The 20,278-nt window shown below is 36.9% G+C and overlaps 1 protein-coding gene across 1 annotated transcript; it reads right to left on the bottom strand.

The window, feature by feature from the left end:
• Positions 1-574: 574 nt before the first annotated feature.
• Positions 575-18,192, bottom strand: LOC106707367. The gene is made up of 23 exons (XM_045681564.1): positions 18,050-18,192; positions 14,860-15,003; positions 14,328-14,484; positions 13,846-14,083; positions 12,873-13,198; positions 12,505-12,669; positions 12,186-12,341; positions 11,646-11,970; positions 11,382-11,479; positions 11,149-11,245; positions 10,784-10,988; positions 10,294-10,358; positions 9,914-9,993; positions 7,921-8,097; positions 7,381-7,417; positions 6,781-6,911; positions 3,792-3,947; positions 3,369-3,374; positions 2,775-3,029; positions 2,338-2,659; positions 1,989-2,182; positions 1,685-1,825; positions 575-1,611 (listed from the first exon to the last, which is right to left on the bottom strand). Exons 1-23 carry the CDS (start codon positions 18,190-18,192, stop codon positions 1,540-1,542), a joined length of 3,690 nt encoding a protein of 1,229 aa, XP_045537520.1. The 3' UTR covers positions 575-1,539.
• Between the last annotated feature and the right edge of the window lie 2,086 nt (positions 18,193-20,278).

Genomic DNA, 20,278 nt, shown 5'->3' with positions numbered 1-20,278 from the left:
ATAACAAAATAATAAAAATACGTAGGTTATATAAATAAACAACTAAAATGGAATGGTATTAAAGAATGCATGGACGATAAAATGCGAAAACTAAGTAATAAAATTTTAAAAAATAATATGGCAACAATTTTGATTAAATACTTATAGACTAACGCACAAAAATCGAGATTATCTATGGCAAACATGGCGTGCTAACGACACTTAGAATATTCAGACGATCTCCGCTATTGTCCACTTATTTAAACATACAGATGGCAGATGATCAATTAATATAGTATAATACCTAAGCAGATATGAGTTGTTTTATATATTTAATTTACACATACAATATTTTTTTTTCAAGGAATATTTGACAATGTCATGAAAATGAATATTTTTTCAATGCATTTGCACTTGCTATTTGATCTTTGACACATTAAAAAAAATCAGACTTCAATAAAACGACAAATCTTATTTAGAGAGCAATAAAATTTTAACTTAGTAAGAATTATTAATTTAGGTACAGTATGCAATATATGGTTTAAATAAACTTAAAATTATTAAGTTATTAAATAAAATAAAAAAATGTGTTGCAACTACCACATATATAAAACCTATAGATGCCAAATCGGAACTAGAAAGTAAGGTGAAAAAAGCCTTCGAAGGTCTTATACTGAGGTAAATTTCCTCAATTCAAATACGAAATTGCATTTCGAAAGTCAACTCCTGATAATTCATCAAATATTGTGTGAAATACTTCATTTCTAGGTTATATATCTATGGGCACTACATATTAAAACGACTTTTGAATAAATTGGTTGAATTACCTTTCTATTTATCAATGTAGTTCAAATTAGATAGACATAAGTCTAACATAGCAAGTACAAACACTTGACCAATGGCGATATACAACTTATAACTAACTTAATTTAGCCAAATAAGCATTGTAAGCATATCTGGACTTTAGTTCCCGTGGTCGTGTCATAGAGTATGTATCGACAGCCGAGCCAATATCTCTTATAGGTATAAAAATGTCAGCAGTGGAATATACAATAGAAAAATAATGCTCCTTTTACCATAGACATTTTATCGAAGTCTAGGTGAATCAAGGCGGGATTTTTTTTAATGTTTCGTATATTTAAATTACAGTTGAGGATTTGGATCTTTTAATTTCTAAACTTCTGGTTACATATTTCTCAGATTCACAAATCGTACTGAATAAGAGAAATTCTTGAATTGTAGGTTATAATGATCATAGATCAATCATTGTAATAAATACCTACAGCGACGTCATTATATTGAGTCTTAAGTTATTGCCAATTCGTATAACTTTTATATTAAAATCAACAAAAAAGTATTTTTATTGATAAATGGTAATAAAAATAGTGGATTTAGATTTTTTTGCTACCAGTACGTCCTATTCCCATGTGCTATGTAGGTGGGCGTGACCCAGCTGTCGAGGGGCGTGGCGCTGCGCGGGTGGGTGTGGCGAGCGGGCGGAGGGCAGAGGGCGGGGCGCGTGAGATAAGCAGGCACTTTGTATCGGCGGCGAACGCGCACTTATATGAACACGGGGTTCTCCTGCCCGGTCAGCAGCCGGAACATCGACGTCGGCATCGTCTTCATTAATATCTGGAAATATACAAGTTAATTAGTCAGTTATTAGTATTGTGAGTGTTGCAGTATGGTGGTAGGGTAATCTCACCTCGCCCACTGAGGTTGCAAGTAGATTGACGATGCGCTCGTGCGGCACAGCCACCACACTTTGCGCGTTGATCTCTATGATGCGATGGCCCACGCGAACGCCGCCACGCTCCGCTATACCGCCGCGCAGCAAACTACAAATCTACAAAAAAAACAGTTAGGCACTATTAATTACACTGTTAAATGTAGAATTCTACTGTAAATCGTCATTATTATAGAAGTCTTACTAGAAGATTTTATCCGCCTTTTTGACTTTGTAGTCTTTTATAAGAGTTTCGATTAAAGAAAAGGTCAGAGTATCTCACCACCCCATTCTGCACGCTGAATCCGAGCTGGTACTTGGTGTCCGGCCGCTTTATCTTGACCTCCACGACGGGCGCGCACGGCACCACCGTCAGTTTCACCACGGTCTGGTTCTTGGAGTTCTTTATGTAAGTTTGACATGTCGACAGCGGCAGTCCCACCAGGCTCACTCCATTTATTGCTATTATTTGATCTCCTGCAAGAAAAGCAGTACATGTGTCAGATAAGTCTCGTATAGAATGCGACATATCCGCCCTCTGACGTCTCACTCGTGCTGTTTTAAGACTTCATAGTAACACCAGAAGATACCTAGAGTGTACGATGTAATGATTTGTTTTGTAATGTCTTTACCTATGTTAAGTTGTCCGCATCTCGCCGCCGCCCCAGCTGGCGCTAGGTTGGCGATCACCACTGTGGGCAGCATGGAGCCCCAGCCGGACTCCACCACGACCACCCCCAAGATCTCCCCTTTGGCCTTTGGCACCACCACCTCCTTCTGCAGCTCCTTCTTGGCGAACATTTGCAGCTCGTCACCGAAGATCTCCTGGCTGTTCAGCACCTCCTGGTAGTCCATTTCCTTTACGAAGCTGTGATCCTCGATACCGTTGGCTTTGAGGAACTCCATGTACGCGACTTGGAACGCTTGCCCGATCGATTGTGCAATAAATTGCGCCTGGAAACAAGAATGAGTTACTATATACATGTAACATACGATTGACAACATTAGTCTAAATAAGTAGACGGTTTTACGACGGCATATTCTAGTGAATATAACTAACTTCACTAACCTCTTCACTTTCGAAAACGTGACATATCATCTTTGGAGTACGGTTCAGTTTTGGCTGATCGGAATCGTTCTCGTGTGGGACGAACCTCCTCCTGGCCATGAGGACGACGAGGTCGCCTATATCAGCTATGTAGGAGATGGTCCGCAGCGCATGGTCCATCATTATCTCCTTCAGTTCCGTGTTCAGAACCATTATCTTTTCCGTTGATATAAAAAGGTCCACTTCTGTACTCGGTTGGTTTTCACCTTCCGGGGCCTGTGGACAATAACATTGAGTAAACATATTGTTTTGTTAACTTCATGTACGATTTAAAAAGTTCGTTGCAGAACTTTCCGTAGGGATATAAGGCAAACTATAATTAATTGAGGATTGGGTTTCCGACAATAAAGTTCATACAGAAAAGTAAAATTATAATCAATTGGAAGAAAGATTAGAGCAGTTTTTCTGCAGTAGAATAATTGATGTACTGGTTCGCCTATTTGTTTTGTTGTCAAATCAATTAAATAATGTTTTATTGGTATTATATCAAGGGTATTATATAAGGTTCGTATTACATCAAGCAGATTGCATATATAAAAATATAACATCACTTACCAAAGCCTGTTGACATCCAATGAAAGCGAAGAAAAATGACATAAACATATTAGTAAGTTAAATTCAAATTAATAAAGTTTATTTCTCATACCAAGACATAGTACATGATTAGTATTGGAGAAAGCCAGTGAGATTTTTGATATTCAAAATGACCTGTTTTTGTAAACTAAACGCCAGATTTCTTCAAACCTCGTATACTAATGAATGTCAATTTAATTATATACATTAATAAATTATCTAATTACAGTGACTGCATTTGATACTATTATCATATTTTTGATTTCAAATTATTATTTTTTTTGTATTACAAATATCGTATTTGTTACAAATTATGTATCCAAATTTCACTATCATTATTACAAACTGTCTAACCGTTAAATTTTAAAATTTCCATAGACAAGCATGTAATATTTTATCCGCAACCTTGATCTTGGTGACGGCCTCTTCCACCATGTTCTTTTTGGGCCTCTTCTTCCTGCGGCGCGAGTCCTCGTCCACCTCGACGGAGCCGAGGAATGCGAGGCGGAAGACGGCCGCGGGCGCCGCGTACACTCCCGAGTACGGCCCCTCGCAGCCCCACTGCGCCCGCGCCACCGGCAAACACCCGAGCTGCCGCTAACCTCCTCACATACTCGCATACTTCTCACCAAAACTCTATATTCTGTGCTCACGTATGGGCATTTGCTTTTAACAGAAACTTTTTGTTTTGCTCGCTTGTTAAACTAAATCGTTTTTGATTTTCAGTGCTTTTGGTTCCTGGATGATTTAATAACGTCAATTTAAGTACGTAAATAAGACGTCTGTGGAAAACGTAAACACCACTGAACCAGTATCAACTTCGTCTGGGCAGATAGATAAATAAAAAACCAGTTTAGGTAGGTAAGTTTAAAATTGATTTATAATTTTTTTTTTCGGAACGTACGATCTAAATTTCTGATAACGCTACTATAATATTTTAAAACTTTAGTTGGTGCAGCTTCGTTGAAATTAAAAGATCTTACTTTATCATGTCCGTGAGTGTTGCTACTTGTAAGGTTGAAAGGTTGAAGTGAAGTAAAAGATGGCGCCGGCGCGAGAGCAACGATGACTGCGCTGCTCTCTGGCAATGTTTTTAAATATGGCGTAGCCAACTTTGAAGTTTAATCATTATGTTTAAATTATTACAAATAGTGTAAAATATGAGTTTAGAAGACATTTGAGCCTGTGAAGGCATTTATAACCTACTTGATTTAATTTAAATAAAATTTAATTACTTGCAACCTTTTATATAAATACACTGCAAGTATATATTCACTTTTTTATCTCAGATATTGATTACGAAAATTATTAACAGTATCAATACATTAAAACTTTTTTATAACAAAGACAGATATTGTACTTTTTTATATAAAATAAATAGATTGTAATCGAGAGCTATGTCATATGTTGTCAATATGCGCGAAAGCAAGCAAAACAAATCCCAATACATCACAAAAATCGACAATGACGTGAGAAGCGGGCGAGTTCCATCGTTACGTATGAAAGCGGACTTAACTTAAAATCAACTTTAAAATTATTAACCGTAAGGTCTGTTATTGTGCGGCTGCGTTAAGCGTGGCCCATGTCCGTGCGTCCTGCGTGTGGGCACCTCGGCCGGTGTGAATCGGGACGTCTAATGCGTACGTGAGCTAGTTTACTGTAGACTGAATGAATAATTCTCAACAGACAAGCGAGTGATGCCAGATACAAAACTATACAATTTGATTTGATACGATTTACTGAATTCATAACATCATTTTACAAAAACAAATTATATTGATGAATTGTGAACGAAAAACATACTTGAATCATGTTAGCAAAATTACAGATAAGTTTTCGATTTTAATTACAATATTTCTTTTTTATATCAGATATGAAAACAAGCGGTAATAAAAATAGCATGCACAATTTTAATCTGTGACAGTAATGATAACAGATGGCGCTTTAGCTCTGAAGCCCGCAAACATGCTTAAAGGGACAGATAAAATCCATCCGACAATGAAAACCTCATTACCTGGCACTAAACAAAGGTTCAAACAAACACAAAGCATGGCACAAGCGTAGCAAGCGACAGACAAACATATCCAGAGGAGGTTAGCCGGACAATACGGGATCCGACAATCGGGTCCGACAACCATCGGCTCGGGGAGTGAGGGAGGCACTGAAAAAAATACTCTAGTGCGATGTCAATACGGGCGTAAACTGTCTGGCGGCCACGCACTTCACTCGAATGGTAAATATCGAGCAATCACTAGGAGTTCTCCTATTCACTAACTTGTCGGTATTATAATTGATACATGTTAGGATACAAGGATAAAAAAAGGATATCTCACTAGCATTCTCAAATCACTAATTCTAGTGAGCATGAAATTACGTACATATAAACATTTATAAATAAAAATGCGTAAATTATAATTTATTTATTTTTGTAACAAACACATTTATAGGTAGGATTAAATAGGTAAAATTGTGCAATAAAATTGTGCTACCAAAGTTTCGTGGCCAAATAAAGAGGAACATAATTTTTTCGAAATTCGGGATAGTGTTTTGTTGGTAACAAACATTTGGCGTATTGGTCCAACACAGCACAATTTAAAGCGTATTTGTGCAATGCACAGTGGGATGTAATTTCATGCTCTTAGTACAAAATAACTACAAAATATACATGATATTTATACAATAGTACCGATTCACACGGGCAAACGGGAATTTGCCTTCAGTATTATGAGAATGCGTGTACAGTTGTTTAGTGTGTTAATACGAAATAAAAATACAATTAATTAATTATAAACAATTAATTAGTGATTAAAATTATTAATTATTAATTAAAAACATTAAATATTTTATTAAATACGACCAATTAAAATGGTCTATTTAAAGGAATTTTGATTAAATTTAAAGATTCAAATAAAATTGTTAAATTACTGCCAAATTTAATTTGTTAATTTTTTATATCAAATATATATATTTTTGTCAGATTGATTTGAAATAAAATCTACAAATTTGAAGAATTTTTGATATTTTTCCTTGAAAAAGTATAATTATTTTAGTACAATAAACAAATTCATATATTTTGCCTTTAACCTTAGTTACCTATTATATACCGTTAGTTTCTGAGACCAAAATCTATGTATAAAACATATCGTCATTCCTGTCATTATCTTTGACAAAACAGAGATAACAATATGTTTTAAGCTGGGATATTTGTCTAAGAAACCCACGGATAGTAGGTCGACAAATCATTTTTCATTCGTGCATCTTCAAATTTGTATCTTAACCGTGTGTTTTCACTGCCAAAAAATAAATCTCAACTATATTTGTTTATACCAACAGTTCGTCAATGAAAACCCACAGATATATATCGTCGTGTGATACGAAGGGTGTGTGAGGTTACCTTGATCCTGGAGACGGCCTCCTCTGCCTGCAGCATCCTGGTGGCTTTGGTGGGCTGACCCTCGCACGCCAGCTGCGTGGAGCCCAGGTACCGAGCACGGAACAGCACGCCCTCGATCAGCACTGACGGGTCTGGTCATAACACAAATTTAACTTCAAATCTATATATATAAAAGAAAGTCGTGTTAGTTACACTATTTATAACTCAAGAACGGCTGAATCGATTTGACTGAAAATTGGTGGGCAGGTAGCTTAGAACCAGGAAACGGACATAGGATAATTTTTGCCCCGTTTTCTATTTTTTATTCCGCGCGGACGGAGTCGAGGGTAAAAGCTAGTTTAAAATATATAACAGTCTTTGTTACGAGCTTCCTATTTTTTCTCTTGTAGGAAAAGTACTTAGCCTGTCAAAGGGTCGATGTTAGTTTTTTTTCTAATAGTCTACTGTGGTTATAGATCAAGAAAAAATTGTACTCTTAGTGAATTTTACTCACCGATGCATCCAAGGAAAGGAAGATAAAAAAATAAAAAGTTATAGTATGATATATTTCCGTTAAATTAAAAAAAAAACGGAAATAAGCAATTTTAACCTTATACTCACCTTCTTTATTTTTTGTTTTCTTCTTGCCATCTTTATCCTGGAAATAATTATACAATTTTACATAATTTAAAATATAAATACACAAAAATAAATTATAATAAATTACATACTTTAAGAAAATATTAAAAATTAAGGTTCTAATTTACGAAATAAGAAATGTTCTTTCTTAAATTCTCACAAGACGATGGAGTTCTTCAGGACTAAATATTCGAGTAGCGTTCGTTGTCCGAGATACCAAGTAGTTTGTGTATATTTGCCATAACTTTGAAAAAAAAAAATGTTACTGGCCATTACGACAGTTAATTCCAGCAGACACAGAAAGCGCACAATAACCGAACTTTTTGTTGTATACGAGAAAATATAGTTTTTAGATAATCCGTACTTTAATAGTCGAGTATTACGTTTTTTTTATAATGATGAAATGTATTTACATGGTCATGTTCTTAAGAATAATGAGAAAGTTAATGAGTATGAAAATTCAAACTTAAAATGAAAACAACGAGCTATCGCTAAACATTTAGCACAACATCTAGCACACACCTTGACGGCGTGCAGCGCGTCTTCATTAGCGGCATCGTGCGAGGCCAGCGAGCGCGGCGAGCGCCCGCCCCCCGCACCGCCCGCACCCGCCCCGCCCACGGCCACGCCCCCAGCCCCGCCCCCGCCCCCACCCCCACCCGCAGGCATCACCGTGCGGGACTTGGGTTTGCGCCACCCCTGCCCGGAATACCCCACATTTTATAGAACCGAAGAGATTCAAACAACTTCTATTATAGAGCGGCCATTAGAAACGTTTCCTTAACGTTGACCATAATCGTCAGTAGCGGTGATGTTTGAGACATGTCAACTAGTTGTAACAATTTGTGGATTACTGTTCGGTTCGAGTTGTTACGTCTCTTGCATGTCTTTAAATATAACCTTATATTTCAGACCGCACCAAGAAACCTAAATACTAATTGATCATCGTCGCTTTTAAATATTCGCAAAGGTCCCGGTAATTAAGTATATTAAAGGGAATAAAATATGACTCGATTGATAAAGTTTGGTATATAAACAACATACCTATCGGTTTTATATTATGTGTACATGAAGTAGTGTATATGCCGAGTAAATTTCATATGTTTAATTTAGATAAATATTTGACAAAATAAACCTTTCTATTCCCATCCTTAGTGATTGCATCAGAATCATCGTGTGAAGTTACATCACTGAACACTTCATTGTTTTCAATTTTCCCATTAGTAGATTCATCACTTGGCACTTCCTCTGTGTTTAAAGTTTCCTTTAGAAACTCTACATTACGATCATCAATAAATTCATGTATCACATCACTAGCACATAAAACATCACTATTTTCACTGTCGACACTATTTTTATTATTTAAATCGTCATTTAAATCAAAATTATTGACTAAATTACTTGTTTCCTCGTCCATTTCTGACAAATACTAAAAGCATATGTTTACGTTTGATATATCGCATGTAATATATATAGAAATAACATTAGCATACGTCAATAAACTGCTATCAGACTTGGTCACTTTCGCGATATAAGATAAAGGTGTTATCGTAAAGGGAACTCCGTCATGTCTATATGTTACCAGTACGCTGTGTCAATGACGACTGACTGACCCGCCGTCTAATGCGAGTAACATATGGTGGTCAAAGAGTATTCAAAACCGTACTGCATAATTTTTATATTTTTTATATATTATAATTTTTTTGTTTATTTTTCTAATGCATTAATAAAATAGTGTTAAGTTTTTAGTTGGCGATTATTTTAAACGATTTTGACAATGAGTTAATAAACTAAAAACGATTAATTAATTGATTACAAATAAAAAAAATATAAATACGTAATAATTATGGTAATTATTAAAAATAAATATATTTTTTATTATAAGTAAAATCAGAAAAATATATTTCATTTTTTTTTCAATAACGTATAAAATCTAAATTTTATTCAACAAAAGTAATCTTAATGTTTACTCTTATTATACTTAACATCACTATTTTATAAGTTACAATTCTTCGATTACTTGATCTATGACAAGTACAACAAGAGAGCAAGGTCACAGTGTCGTATAAATTTCGATTGCTCACGCGCACTGCGCCGATATATCGCTGACGCACTTAATATCTAAAGGACCTTATTGCCTAAACAATAAGATTCATTTTACAACAAATTTTCTTCAATTAAACTTGTATGTTAATGACTAACGTGAGAATTTAAATTACGACTATTTGAACACGAATGTATAAAAAAAATAATTTAATTTTTCCTTAGTAAAAGTTTATTATTTAAAGTTTATTAATTGAAGTAAAAATAGACATTTTTACTTCAATTAATACAATTACTTAATTTAGAGACGCAAATTATTACTAAATAACAGATTATTAAATCAGAAATTGAGTTAAATGGGCTAATGAATTTAAAACAATTTTAAGGTTGATTTCAAGGCCGCATTAAATATGCGTTCATATTTATTTTATATCTGAATCTGTAAATTTGAACGTAAGATGACACAACTCACTTTATCATCAAAGAATCCCTGGTCATCTGTCCTCTGCTGGCCCAGCAGCCTGTCCGTCTCCAGGTCCGTGTCGGCCTCATCTGGAAATTATTAAAAATCCTCAGACCAACACTAGTCATGTAAACACTAAAAAATCTGTAATTATCTAAGTCGTAAGTTTTTTTACTTTTTCACCTTTTACAGGCGTGAAGTGGAAGTAATTCCACATTTCGTCTAATGAGTGTGCGTTCCGGAGGCCTAATTTTAGTCCTCCCTTCCTTCCCACCATTTTCATATAAAGGTAAGGACGGAGAAATATTCCCTTTCTGTGTCTCCTACTCTGTTTGCCACCTAATAATATAAAAAAAAGGAGTTTGTAATGATTTCAATGTACGAGGTACCTTCGTCACCGCTTGCCTGCTTTATCTCAACTGACTCCGTGCTCTGTGCTGATGACGGCCTCTTACTGAAATACAAACGTACATAATTTAATGACTTGCTATGTAACAATTTTTTAATTTTTAACTTACCATACAACATATTGTATATTTAAATTGGATTTACTGTGTACAGTAAATTAAAAAAATTAGTTTTAACAATGATAGAGGCGGCAATAACATCTATTGCACGAATAAGTCACTTCGACCCGTGAAATATTATGACCACAAGGAAAACAGGCGTGAAGTGTAATCATTTCTCTCCTAATTTTAGTCCAATTCCCCCATCTTATAAAGAAGGGATGAGAAAGGGAGATGGGACGCATAAAACGGGGAAATAACCTCTTTATGTGCGCCTATATCTGTCTATAGGCAACGATAATTTCGCTATTTTGGCGAAATCCACTTACTTGTTTACCGCCTTTTGTTATAACACATTGATAATCAAACTCACCGTGGATATACGTCGTCGTGTGCGGCGTGTATGTGCGGCGTGTGCGTGCCGTGCGCTGCGTGAGGCACATGAGGCGCGTGAGGCACGTGAGGCGCGTGGGTCACGTGAGGCACATGAGGCACGTGAGGCGCGTGCGCGGGCAGCGCTGCGTGTTCTGCTGGCGGGCGATGCGGCGCGGGCGCAGGCGGCGGGGGACCAGAACACGCTAAGTATACGCGAATACATATTTAAGTTACATTAATAAAGTTAATATACTTAAAACGTATTTTTTTTCGTTTGAAGTTCTCTCACATAATCCGGTCTGAGATTGGATATAATTAAGAGTACACTAAACATGTTTGTTTTTAGTATTATTACGAGCGAACCTAGAGGATCCAGTGAGTGTAGGTCGGCATCGGACAGTATGAGCGGATCAGAATTTGTTCCGTTCTCCACTATTTCTTCAATTATTACCGAAGAATTCTGTAAAAATAATGCAGTTGTCTTAATAAAAATGAAATCTGATTTATACAGTTGTTTGCTTTTGGATTTTTTTTTTGAATTCTTCCCAAATATATTTGTTTCTAACCTCGTTAATATCTTCATGTAATTTTCTCACCTGATTATTATTGTCAGTGTCGGAGGCGTGGCCGGAGGAGAGACCGTCCTCCACCACCGGCAGGTGTGTCACCACTACACGGTTAGAGTCTAGTTGCACTGGAAAAGTAGAAGCAATTTTAATATTATAACTAAAGAAACATATAAAAGAAGACACTGATTAAGTTTAAATATTGCACAGATATTTTTTTCTACGTAAATGAGCTTACAGAGAAAGATTTTTTTTAAATTCCTCTTATTTACAGATTCATGGGAGTCATCTGACCTTTCATTTCGGAGAGTTCACTCTCCATGATGGCAAGTGAGAGATCGCTGGCCGAGTCGCTGGCGGCCGACGACATGACGAAGGGGAGTCGTTCGCGAGACCCGTGGTCGCGAACCTCCAGCAAGTCTCGCAAGTCACGCGAGTCTCTTGTGTCACGCGAGTCGCGTACGTCACGAGTGTCACGCATGTCACGTGTGTCACGCATGTCACGCAAGTCACGCAAGTCTCGTATGGAGGTCCTCGGCGCGGGGGACGTGGAACCGCTGTCAAGAGGACCGGCTCTCAGCGCTGACACATCCGGCGCCGCGTATCGTGATGTTTGTTGCTGAAATCATTGAGGTTATTTTTATGAGATTGTCTTGCGTAACAAAGCCTGTGATTTGTTGCTTGGAGAATTTGATAAAACGAATATGTTGTAACATAGGCTGTCAATATTTAAGTTACACGGTTCTATGTATTTCATATCGTTCTTAACCTTTCTATGTCTTTTACATGGAGTACTTATTATGCTGGATTGAATAATATTGTGGGCAAGCACACCTGTAGGCCGAGGAAGTTGGTGTGGTTGTGCGGCGCGTGGGGCGAGTCCAGCGAGTCGAGCGCATCAGGCTGCGGCCACTCCGCCTCGCTGCCCTCCTCCACACCATTCTCTGAAGGACATTCCTGCGTCTGTCGCCGCAGCTCGTACTCCAAGTCCTACTCATTATATTATCATGGTATGAAACGTAACAGTATTATGTAACATATTAGGATATGTTAATCCAAGGCCACTAAACGTTTTTATAACTGGACTCAATTATTATAATGTACTTTAAAATGTAATTTTTTTATATTAAGTAGTGAATAAGTATTAATATACCTGGAAGTTGACGATATCATCGTTGGCGGCGAGCTGCGTGTGTCCGGGCGCGGCCGGACAGCGGAAGAACTCCTCCAGCACTTTGCGCGTCTCCGAGAATTCGTACAGATAGTCGAACGCTGAGGTGACAGGCGGAGACTCCCCGCGGCTCTCCGTCACCACCCTCTGCCATACACAACGATATGTCATAATAAAAATTATAAACAATTGTTAGTTTTTTCATCACATACTATAATAACCGCGCGTGGTTAGATTCACGGATAATAGAAACGTGATGTTCCTTAAAAGTGAATTTCCCATATTCATAAGCAGGTCACTTACAATTAATCTATGCAGCAACAGCTCTAGATAATATTTTAAAAAATAACCTGTGGGAAGCCAGGTCTCGGTGATCTGTTGCTAGTCTTCTGGCTGCCGACCCCGTACCTGCGGGGGGAACCCTCGTACTCCGCGATGGGGAGCTCCCCTATGACCCGCGTCACCCTCCCCTCCCTGCCGCCCTCGTCCCCCGACAGCCAGGTGCCCGGGCTGCCCGAGGGCGACGACTCACTCCCCTCACTCAGTTCACTCTTATTGTTCACATCACCGTCACCGTTCTTCATACAGTCTAAAGTTCGCTTAACACTCGTATCTATATCATTGTCACTAACGTCCGGGTCCATCCTCAAACCTAGGGACACAGAATTCAATATCACTGAAAATAAAAAGGAAACAAGTAAATCTTTTGTGAATTAAATGAACTTAAATATTACATTAATTAAAGTAGAAATTACATTCATATAACTCTAACTTATGTTTCGAAATGTTAATATATAAAAATGTGGTATACTTAAAAGATATAAATCAAATCAAGAGAAACGCAAATTTTCATCGAAAACACAAAAAAAAAAATTAGCCAACAAATGGCTTCACACAGTCTCGTTTATAACATGTTTAATACGCAGTCCCGCAGGGGGTCCCGCTACATTCGTTTAATGGGATCCGAGATAGCTTAATAAACTTTGAGCAGCTTCATTTTATCCAGACTATAAAATTTACAGCCGCTAAAGGGTAAATTCCACTGAACTTTGATAGCAAGTGATACAAAATTTTGATTATAAGAATTTTACTTGATAAATATACTAAAGATGACGTATGACAAAATTACCCGTAACAACACATATGTACATATTGGTTGTACGACTTTGAGTTGCTGTTTTCGTAACACTTGTTTAAAACAAGTCGTCTCTTTCCTTCTCATAAAAAAAAGATGGCAATATGAATTGTAAGGTGAATGCGACTGTACAATTTAAAAATATCTAACACAACTGACTGACAAGAGAAAAACTTTTAGTGATGTACCTTTCCAGTCGTCATTATCATCAAAGACCATGACCTCTCCGTCCGCTACAACAGCAATGGGGCTGCTCTTTGCACTGACATCGGTGGTCTTGTGCGGGTCCAGTATGGGCGAGCTGTTCTTAGGAATGCCCATCGTCTTGCTGTCTATGATACCTTCTCTATCTCCGTTCGTGTACGTCGGGGAAGTGTGACGAGATATCATTTTTTTCGGCTCATTAATAATTCTGTGTAGAGATATCTGAAAATAAATAGCACTTATTAGTTATCATAATTCCAGATAATTCAAAAGACGGTAGGTTACAATAGTTCGGGCTCTCCCATTTTCAATTTATTTGTAGTATTATTGAATGGTTGTATATTCACTTGTCGAATGTTTGTCCAAATGTATAGATTTGCTTTAGATGACATTGTGGCATATTCACAAGATGTATTTGGATTTGGTTGGCTTGTGTTGGTTATTGTTGGCTAGTATTGGCATTTACCTCATTGTTAAGAGTGTCTGTGTAGTCGTCGTTAATGTTGTGAGGCGCGCGCTTATTGCGCAGATTGTGCTTGTGCGTGGCGCTATGACGCAGCTTCCGCGCTGCCTTCGTTCGGCTCTGCGAGTATACTTCGCGACCGCCAGCTATCTCGATTATTCTGGAAGAAAGTTGTAAATCGAGTTTTTAGAAAAAGAAGTAAAAGATCTAAAGAACAAAAAGTGGTGCAAATGCGTAGCTAACATTTTTATTGGCAAGAAAAACGTAGGCACTATACGACAAATAATTTTGGTCCTTGAAATGTAGTTCACAAAGTAAATGAAACGTTTAAGTTTACGAAGAAGTACGTTATTATTTTATATTTTTTATATGCACTAATTGTAGGTAAATGAGATAAATTAAATCAAAATTATAATTGATGAATTTATCTACTTTAAATTCTAAGATCTGACGATATGATATAGCGACTTTTGTTCGAACTTGGAGGTCCACCAATTATTCTTTTCAGTGAGTTTAAAATTCAAGAATAATTTACCTGGAGTCTCTCAACTTGTACGCGCCTCCCTTAGAATTGAGTATGACGAGCTGGCCATCTGCGGCGCGCTCCTCATCCGAGGACGCGTTGTTGACAGCGTTCATTTCGCGGCCCTCCACGCCCACGCCCACTCCTACACTTAGCCTGGAAGAAAAACCATCGTACATAAGAAATATAGCCCACCATCACTTAGTCGTATTGACAGGGGAAGAGATTAGACCCTTTTTCACTCCGTAGATAGCCGCGCGAGACCACCATTTCTATCTGTTGCTTGGTGTTCTATTTCCACTGGCTTGGCTGCCACAAAGTAGAGGTCGCGCGCGGCTAGTGAAAACAGTAGGTTAAATCTTTCTCGTTTTAAAAAGACTAAATTATGACAAGGCAAAGTTCATGCTTAACTTACCTTAACCATAGCATACCTAAAGTTAGTAAGTACCTACACAATACAAGACGTGCTAGCGTGCAGACAAATAATGACTGTAGACCGATCAACTAAAGTTAAGACTGAAGAGATATATTTAAGTGAATCAGTATCAAAATATTTTTACAACACAGTAAATCGGTAATATTTTATTTCAAAAGTCTTAACTTTGGTAGGTTAGACTATAAAAAGCTCCCATATTTCGCACGAAAAACCTAGCTTAAAAATACATGTGTGAATAATATATACGCTGTATAGTACACGGAGGTAATTTCAATAGAACTGAATAACATTAATATTTGTGATTGAGTCACCTTAAAGAAAGTAAAAGTAAATTTGTGACTGGTAAATAAGGTCCAGTATTATAAATTTTCTTCGACATATTAAAGGATGTAATTTTCTACAATTATACTTGTACTGTATAACATTGTATATACGAGTATATAACAGGTAAATATATTTGAGAAGTAAATTGCGCAGTTTTCAAGATTAGATGTAATTACTACAGTATTTGAAAGGAAGCTTTTAGATCGGAAAAGCTCTGAATTTCAGTCATTAGCAACTAACCAGCGAATGAAATACTCTCTTACATAGACATTTAACATTTACGATGTACGAGTTCGTTATAAAATAGAAGCACTTTTACAACATCTAATGATTAGTAAAACTTTAAATTACATTTGTTTTGTTGCAAAAAGTTTTGTTGTTATCTGTTCGTTATTGACTAGATAAATAATAATGTATTAATTTTTTAATGACAGATGCAATATTATTCTTTATACACCAATAAATAAAATTATAGACAGTGATTTGACTTGATTTGTGCTCCAGGTTTCATTACATCATCGTGATGTGATGATGATTTAAATATTCTATTTAAAAAACAAATGCTGTTGCACTCTTTGTATGCACTTTTCCTTCCTTATTTAACTAAATAATATCATAAAAGCTTTTAATCAACGCTATGCTAACTGTGGATTCCTTCAGTTTGCGCAGTTCATCAGTGGCAATTCACGGTAGTAATGGACAATCACAATTAATTTAACCACCCACTTGTAAATCTCGTTACACAAGCCGTACAATTTTCTCTATATAAACCGTTATACTTGACTTTATGAGCATTCCACGTGTTAGACGTAAACCTATGGCCCGGTTTAATATCGACGTTTGTAATTAAACTACGCTCACGTGACTTGACACAAAGGCAAAGTCGGCACGTGACGGCCCGTCGATAAGTTAAGGGTGAAACACGCGATACAGCGATTACCTAAACCTAAGCTGCGATTGTCGGTTGCTATTCGGTACATGAGTACTTGTAGACTTGAATACGATATATTTACTAAAGTTTATAATGAATGTTAGTATTAAAGTAACTTTATCCTATTTTTCATGGTGTTCTCCCTATGAGCACGTCTCCATTTATGTCCCAACGAAAAGCTATCGCTTTAGTTATACTTACATTGTTCGTTTTTTAATTCATACACGAACTGTCACTTAGCTTTTCGTTATTAACAGGGGGTTAAATACTAATTTATGTTTATTTTTGGAACGAAGTTCCTTATCGCGCGTTGTGACAGGGGGCTAGACGGAAAAAATTCTTACGAAAAGTTGTCACGACACATTTTGCTATATCAACATGGCAAAGACGTGACAATATATAACGAAAATTCATAGAAATAAAATGTACTTCTTGTGAAGACTTAAGTTTTTTATGCATAGAATAAACATTGGTTCCTTCACTAATTAATTGAAAGGAACTTCGTTCCATCCGGGTGTCCCAACACACCTCTCAAGTTTTTATTTTATTTTAGATTTTGGAACTTGTAAGCCATTCCATTAGTAAAAGTATCTATTGTACGTATGTATTATCAAATAGAGAAAGGTTAATAAAAGCAGATTATGAAACACCATGTATAACCACAATATTTGTGATAATGACGTATTATTACTGCACGCATCAATTTATTAAATCAAGTGTCAACAACACAACTATACATGATTGCAAACAAATTATTGTTTGTTGTTGTCTCTATACCAACATTCGATTACATCGTTATTTACTACGTCGACTCAGGCTAGCGGGTATTATGTAATTATCATTTATTTACTAGAAATAGTTTATTATTAATAAATAAAAATACAGTATGTTATATTATAAATTTTGATATTTCATTAATTAGGTCCCGAACTTAAGAAAACTTAAGCAGTCTCGGTGCTAAAGCTTTTACAATTTTACACATAAAGTAATTCAATAACTTATGCTAGCATTGACCGATCATTAATTTTTGACAAGACGATGATTATTTATATACTATCTAAAGCGATTTTTAAGCAAAGAAGCGATGAAGCGGTCTATATAATGAGTGACCACGACTCCTCAGGACATCCTCAACAATTATTTATTGAGAGTGAGTTAAGAGTATATATAAAGCACGCATTTAAATGATTTTGAACCCGCGAACACGTTATTTGGCAATAGAACATTTAATATTTTCTGTTTAATTTATCTAAACTATAAAATACACAACATCGCTTGAAGCCTTTGTTATTAATGTAATAAGCATCTCTGTAATACTATATAGCAAAACTTTATATACCAAACGTAACCTACTCTTTGACTTATTGTTTGAGCTATCGGTTAATTAGCAGAATTAGCAGTAACCTCCTTTAAATGAATAGTGTACTTATCATTTTGTGTGTAGCTGAAGTCGTGTCGCAGAATATGTTAGGTTAGGTGTAGGTTGTGAGGTTAGGAGATGTGCGTGTTACCTATCGTGCTGGTGCTGGCTGTTCCTGGGGCGGCACTTGGGGAAGAGGCGCGTGATCTCGCCGGCGTCAGAGCCGGGCGTGGAGTCGCCCGCCCGTAGCCCCGCGCCCGCCCCCGCGCGCGCCCGCCGCGTGCCCGCGCTCATCGCCCCGCCGCGGTCAACTCTACCGGCACACGCCACCCGCTTAGCGATTGTCTCTCATTTAGTACTAATCTCAATAATTATGAATGGCTAGCAAACGAGTAAACTGTTAACTTGATATTAAATTATTAATCCTACCTATGCGTAAACTAAAGGACATACAAGTAGCTGTTTAGTTTTTGTGCGTGGGGGGCAAAGGACCAAGACACGGTAAGTCATCACCACCGTTCATGAACGAACATTTAATAAGAAGAGCTTTAAGATAGTTATAAATGATTAAAGTGTGCTTATTATCGACGTTACCATCATTAACATATTTGGGTCTGTTGTGTGTAACGTTTGCCACAAATTATGTAGCAGGACTTGAAAGAGCAGATGAGAAAGTGATTTTGAATACCTTAATCAATAGACAACTCGTAGAATACTAAAGTGTAACCTAATCATGGATAAAGTAAGAGATTTATTAATACTTTATCAACTATTTTTATTCAGTATCTATTATCACGAATACTAAAACTTTTTTTAATCTTGAATATGCGAATGTAACCGTAAACATAATCTTGACTGAAATACGGCTGATATTTTTCCGGTAGTTACTGACTTGCATACAAAACAGATTAGTTAATCCCTTTGTGTTATGACGGAATTAACTAATCACTTTAGACTACAAGATTGATCGAGTGCATATAGTGTTATAGATTATGTAAAAGTATTTGCTCAAATATCGCTGCAAAGGCAATTTTCAACGAAAACAAAACAAGAAGGCACCTATGTGCTTTGATCTGATGATATCGTTTCGAATTCAGTAGCCCGCTCATACAAAGTTACGTCTGCCTTCAGTTCCCAAACGAGCTCGAAATGCGATTTGGCATTAGTCGGCAAGTTCTATAGGTAGCCCCACACCCTCGGTATGGCAGGCCGATGACGTGTGCCGCATGGCACCGACTGTAACCGCTGCCAAACTACCGGATCGATAGCACATTAGCTCTGTGGCCATGAGATCTGCCATAGGCGGAGCGGGTAGCGGTTTACGGTAATATGAGTTGTATTAGTAAACCGCTTCATATTGTAATGTTTGATAGTTTAAATAAATTACAGGAAATAACTTTAATTTTGACATAGACACTGTTATTGTTTAGAGCGTGAGGGTTTCATTTCAATGCTAACTTGTTTGCGTTGTCAAAAGTAATGAATGTAACAGTTTTATTGGCCACACCACAAAAGTACCGCCACGCAAGGCCCGCTGGGGTCGCATGTCTTGCGAGGGTAGATTTATTCTAGGATTTTATTGGCCTGCTCGCCGCGCCGGCCGTCGCCACTTCACCAAGTTTTATGTAAGACGTTTCACTCAACCCTACCTATTTACTTGAATGTTTTCATATGACATTTAACTGTGATTTGAATGTGACAAGTTTTTGTTCTATTTGTTTGTCTAGAAAAAGGAAACTGAATTAAACTTAAACCCATTCAAACCTCGGTTCAAATCCCGAATCTCTCAAAACCTGATAGGTTAAAAATAAAGCTAAAATATAATTTAATTGTTCAACAATAAGATCCGATTTCATTTAATTTTAATTAATTAAAGAAAGTGGAGCGACCGGCGACAGATCTTTTGAACGCAGTCTTGAACTTCTCTCTTCGCGTCGCCAATTAAAACTGCGTGGGTCCAAATTCCAGTTACTTAATGAATTTCAAAGAATAGTCGCTACTCTACGGTAATTAATAGCCCATCTATGGCACTGAAGAGGCTTCATCTTATACCTTGGTAATATAAATTGTTATATTATAGTAGGTAAAGGAAACTGATGGAAAAATTACATTTGCCACCTGACTTCGACTTGGTTTGTTTTTTGCTACTGTTTTAGTTCTTTTAAATATCTCAAACACAACAATTCAACTTGACCAATTAGTGCTTGACAGTATGATACATACGGTGTTTGAATAGCTTAACCTATATGTCCTGTAAATGCCAACTTGGATGATTAATTGTGGCATTTGGAACATTCTAGGCCATGTCGATAATAAAGACCCCTTTGTTGTTGTATTTGAACGAAATGAAGACGAACGAGAATACTTTCAAAGTGTCAAA

Source organism: Papilio machaon, chromosome 2, assembly GCF_912999745.1.
Source record: "Papilio machaon chromosome 2, ilPapMach1.1, whole genome shotgun sequence".
NCBI lineage: Eukaryota > Metazoa > Arthropoda > Insecta > Lepidoptera > Papilionidae > Papilio > Papilio machaon.
Note: the sequence above shows the minus strand (reverse complement) of the source record. Positions and strands in the feature narration are given on the sequence as shown.

Excerpts from the sequence above, each read along its gene's own strand:
- LOC106707367 (XM_045681564.1), bottom strand. The coding sequence starts at position 18,192 with ATGAGCGCGGGCACGCGGCGGGCGCGCGCGGGGGCGGGCGCGGGGCTA. Across the intron at positions 11,246-11,381 it reads ACACTGACAATAATAATCAG|AATTCTTCGGTAATAATTGA; the intron begins GTGAGAAAATTA and ends TTATTTTTACAG. Across the intron at positions 7,418-7,920 it reads ACGCGCTGCACGCCGTCAAG|GATAAAGATGGCAAGAAGAA; the intron begins GTGTGTGCTAGA and ends AATTATTTCCAG.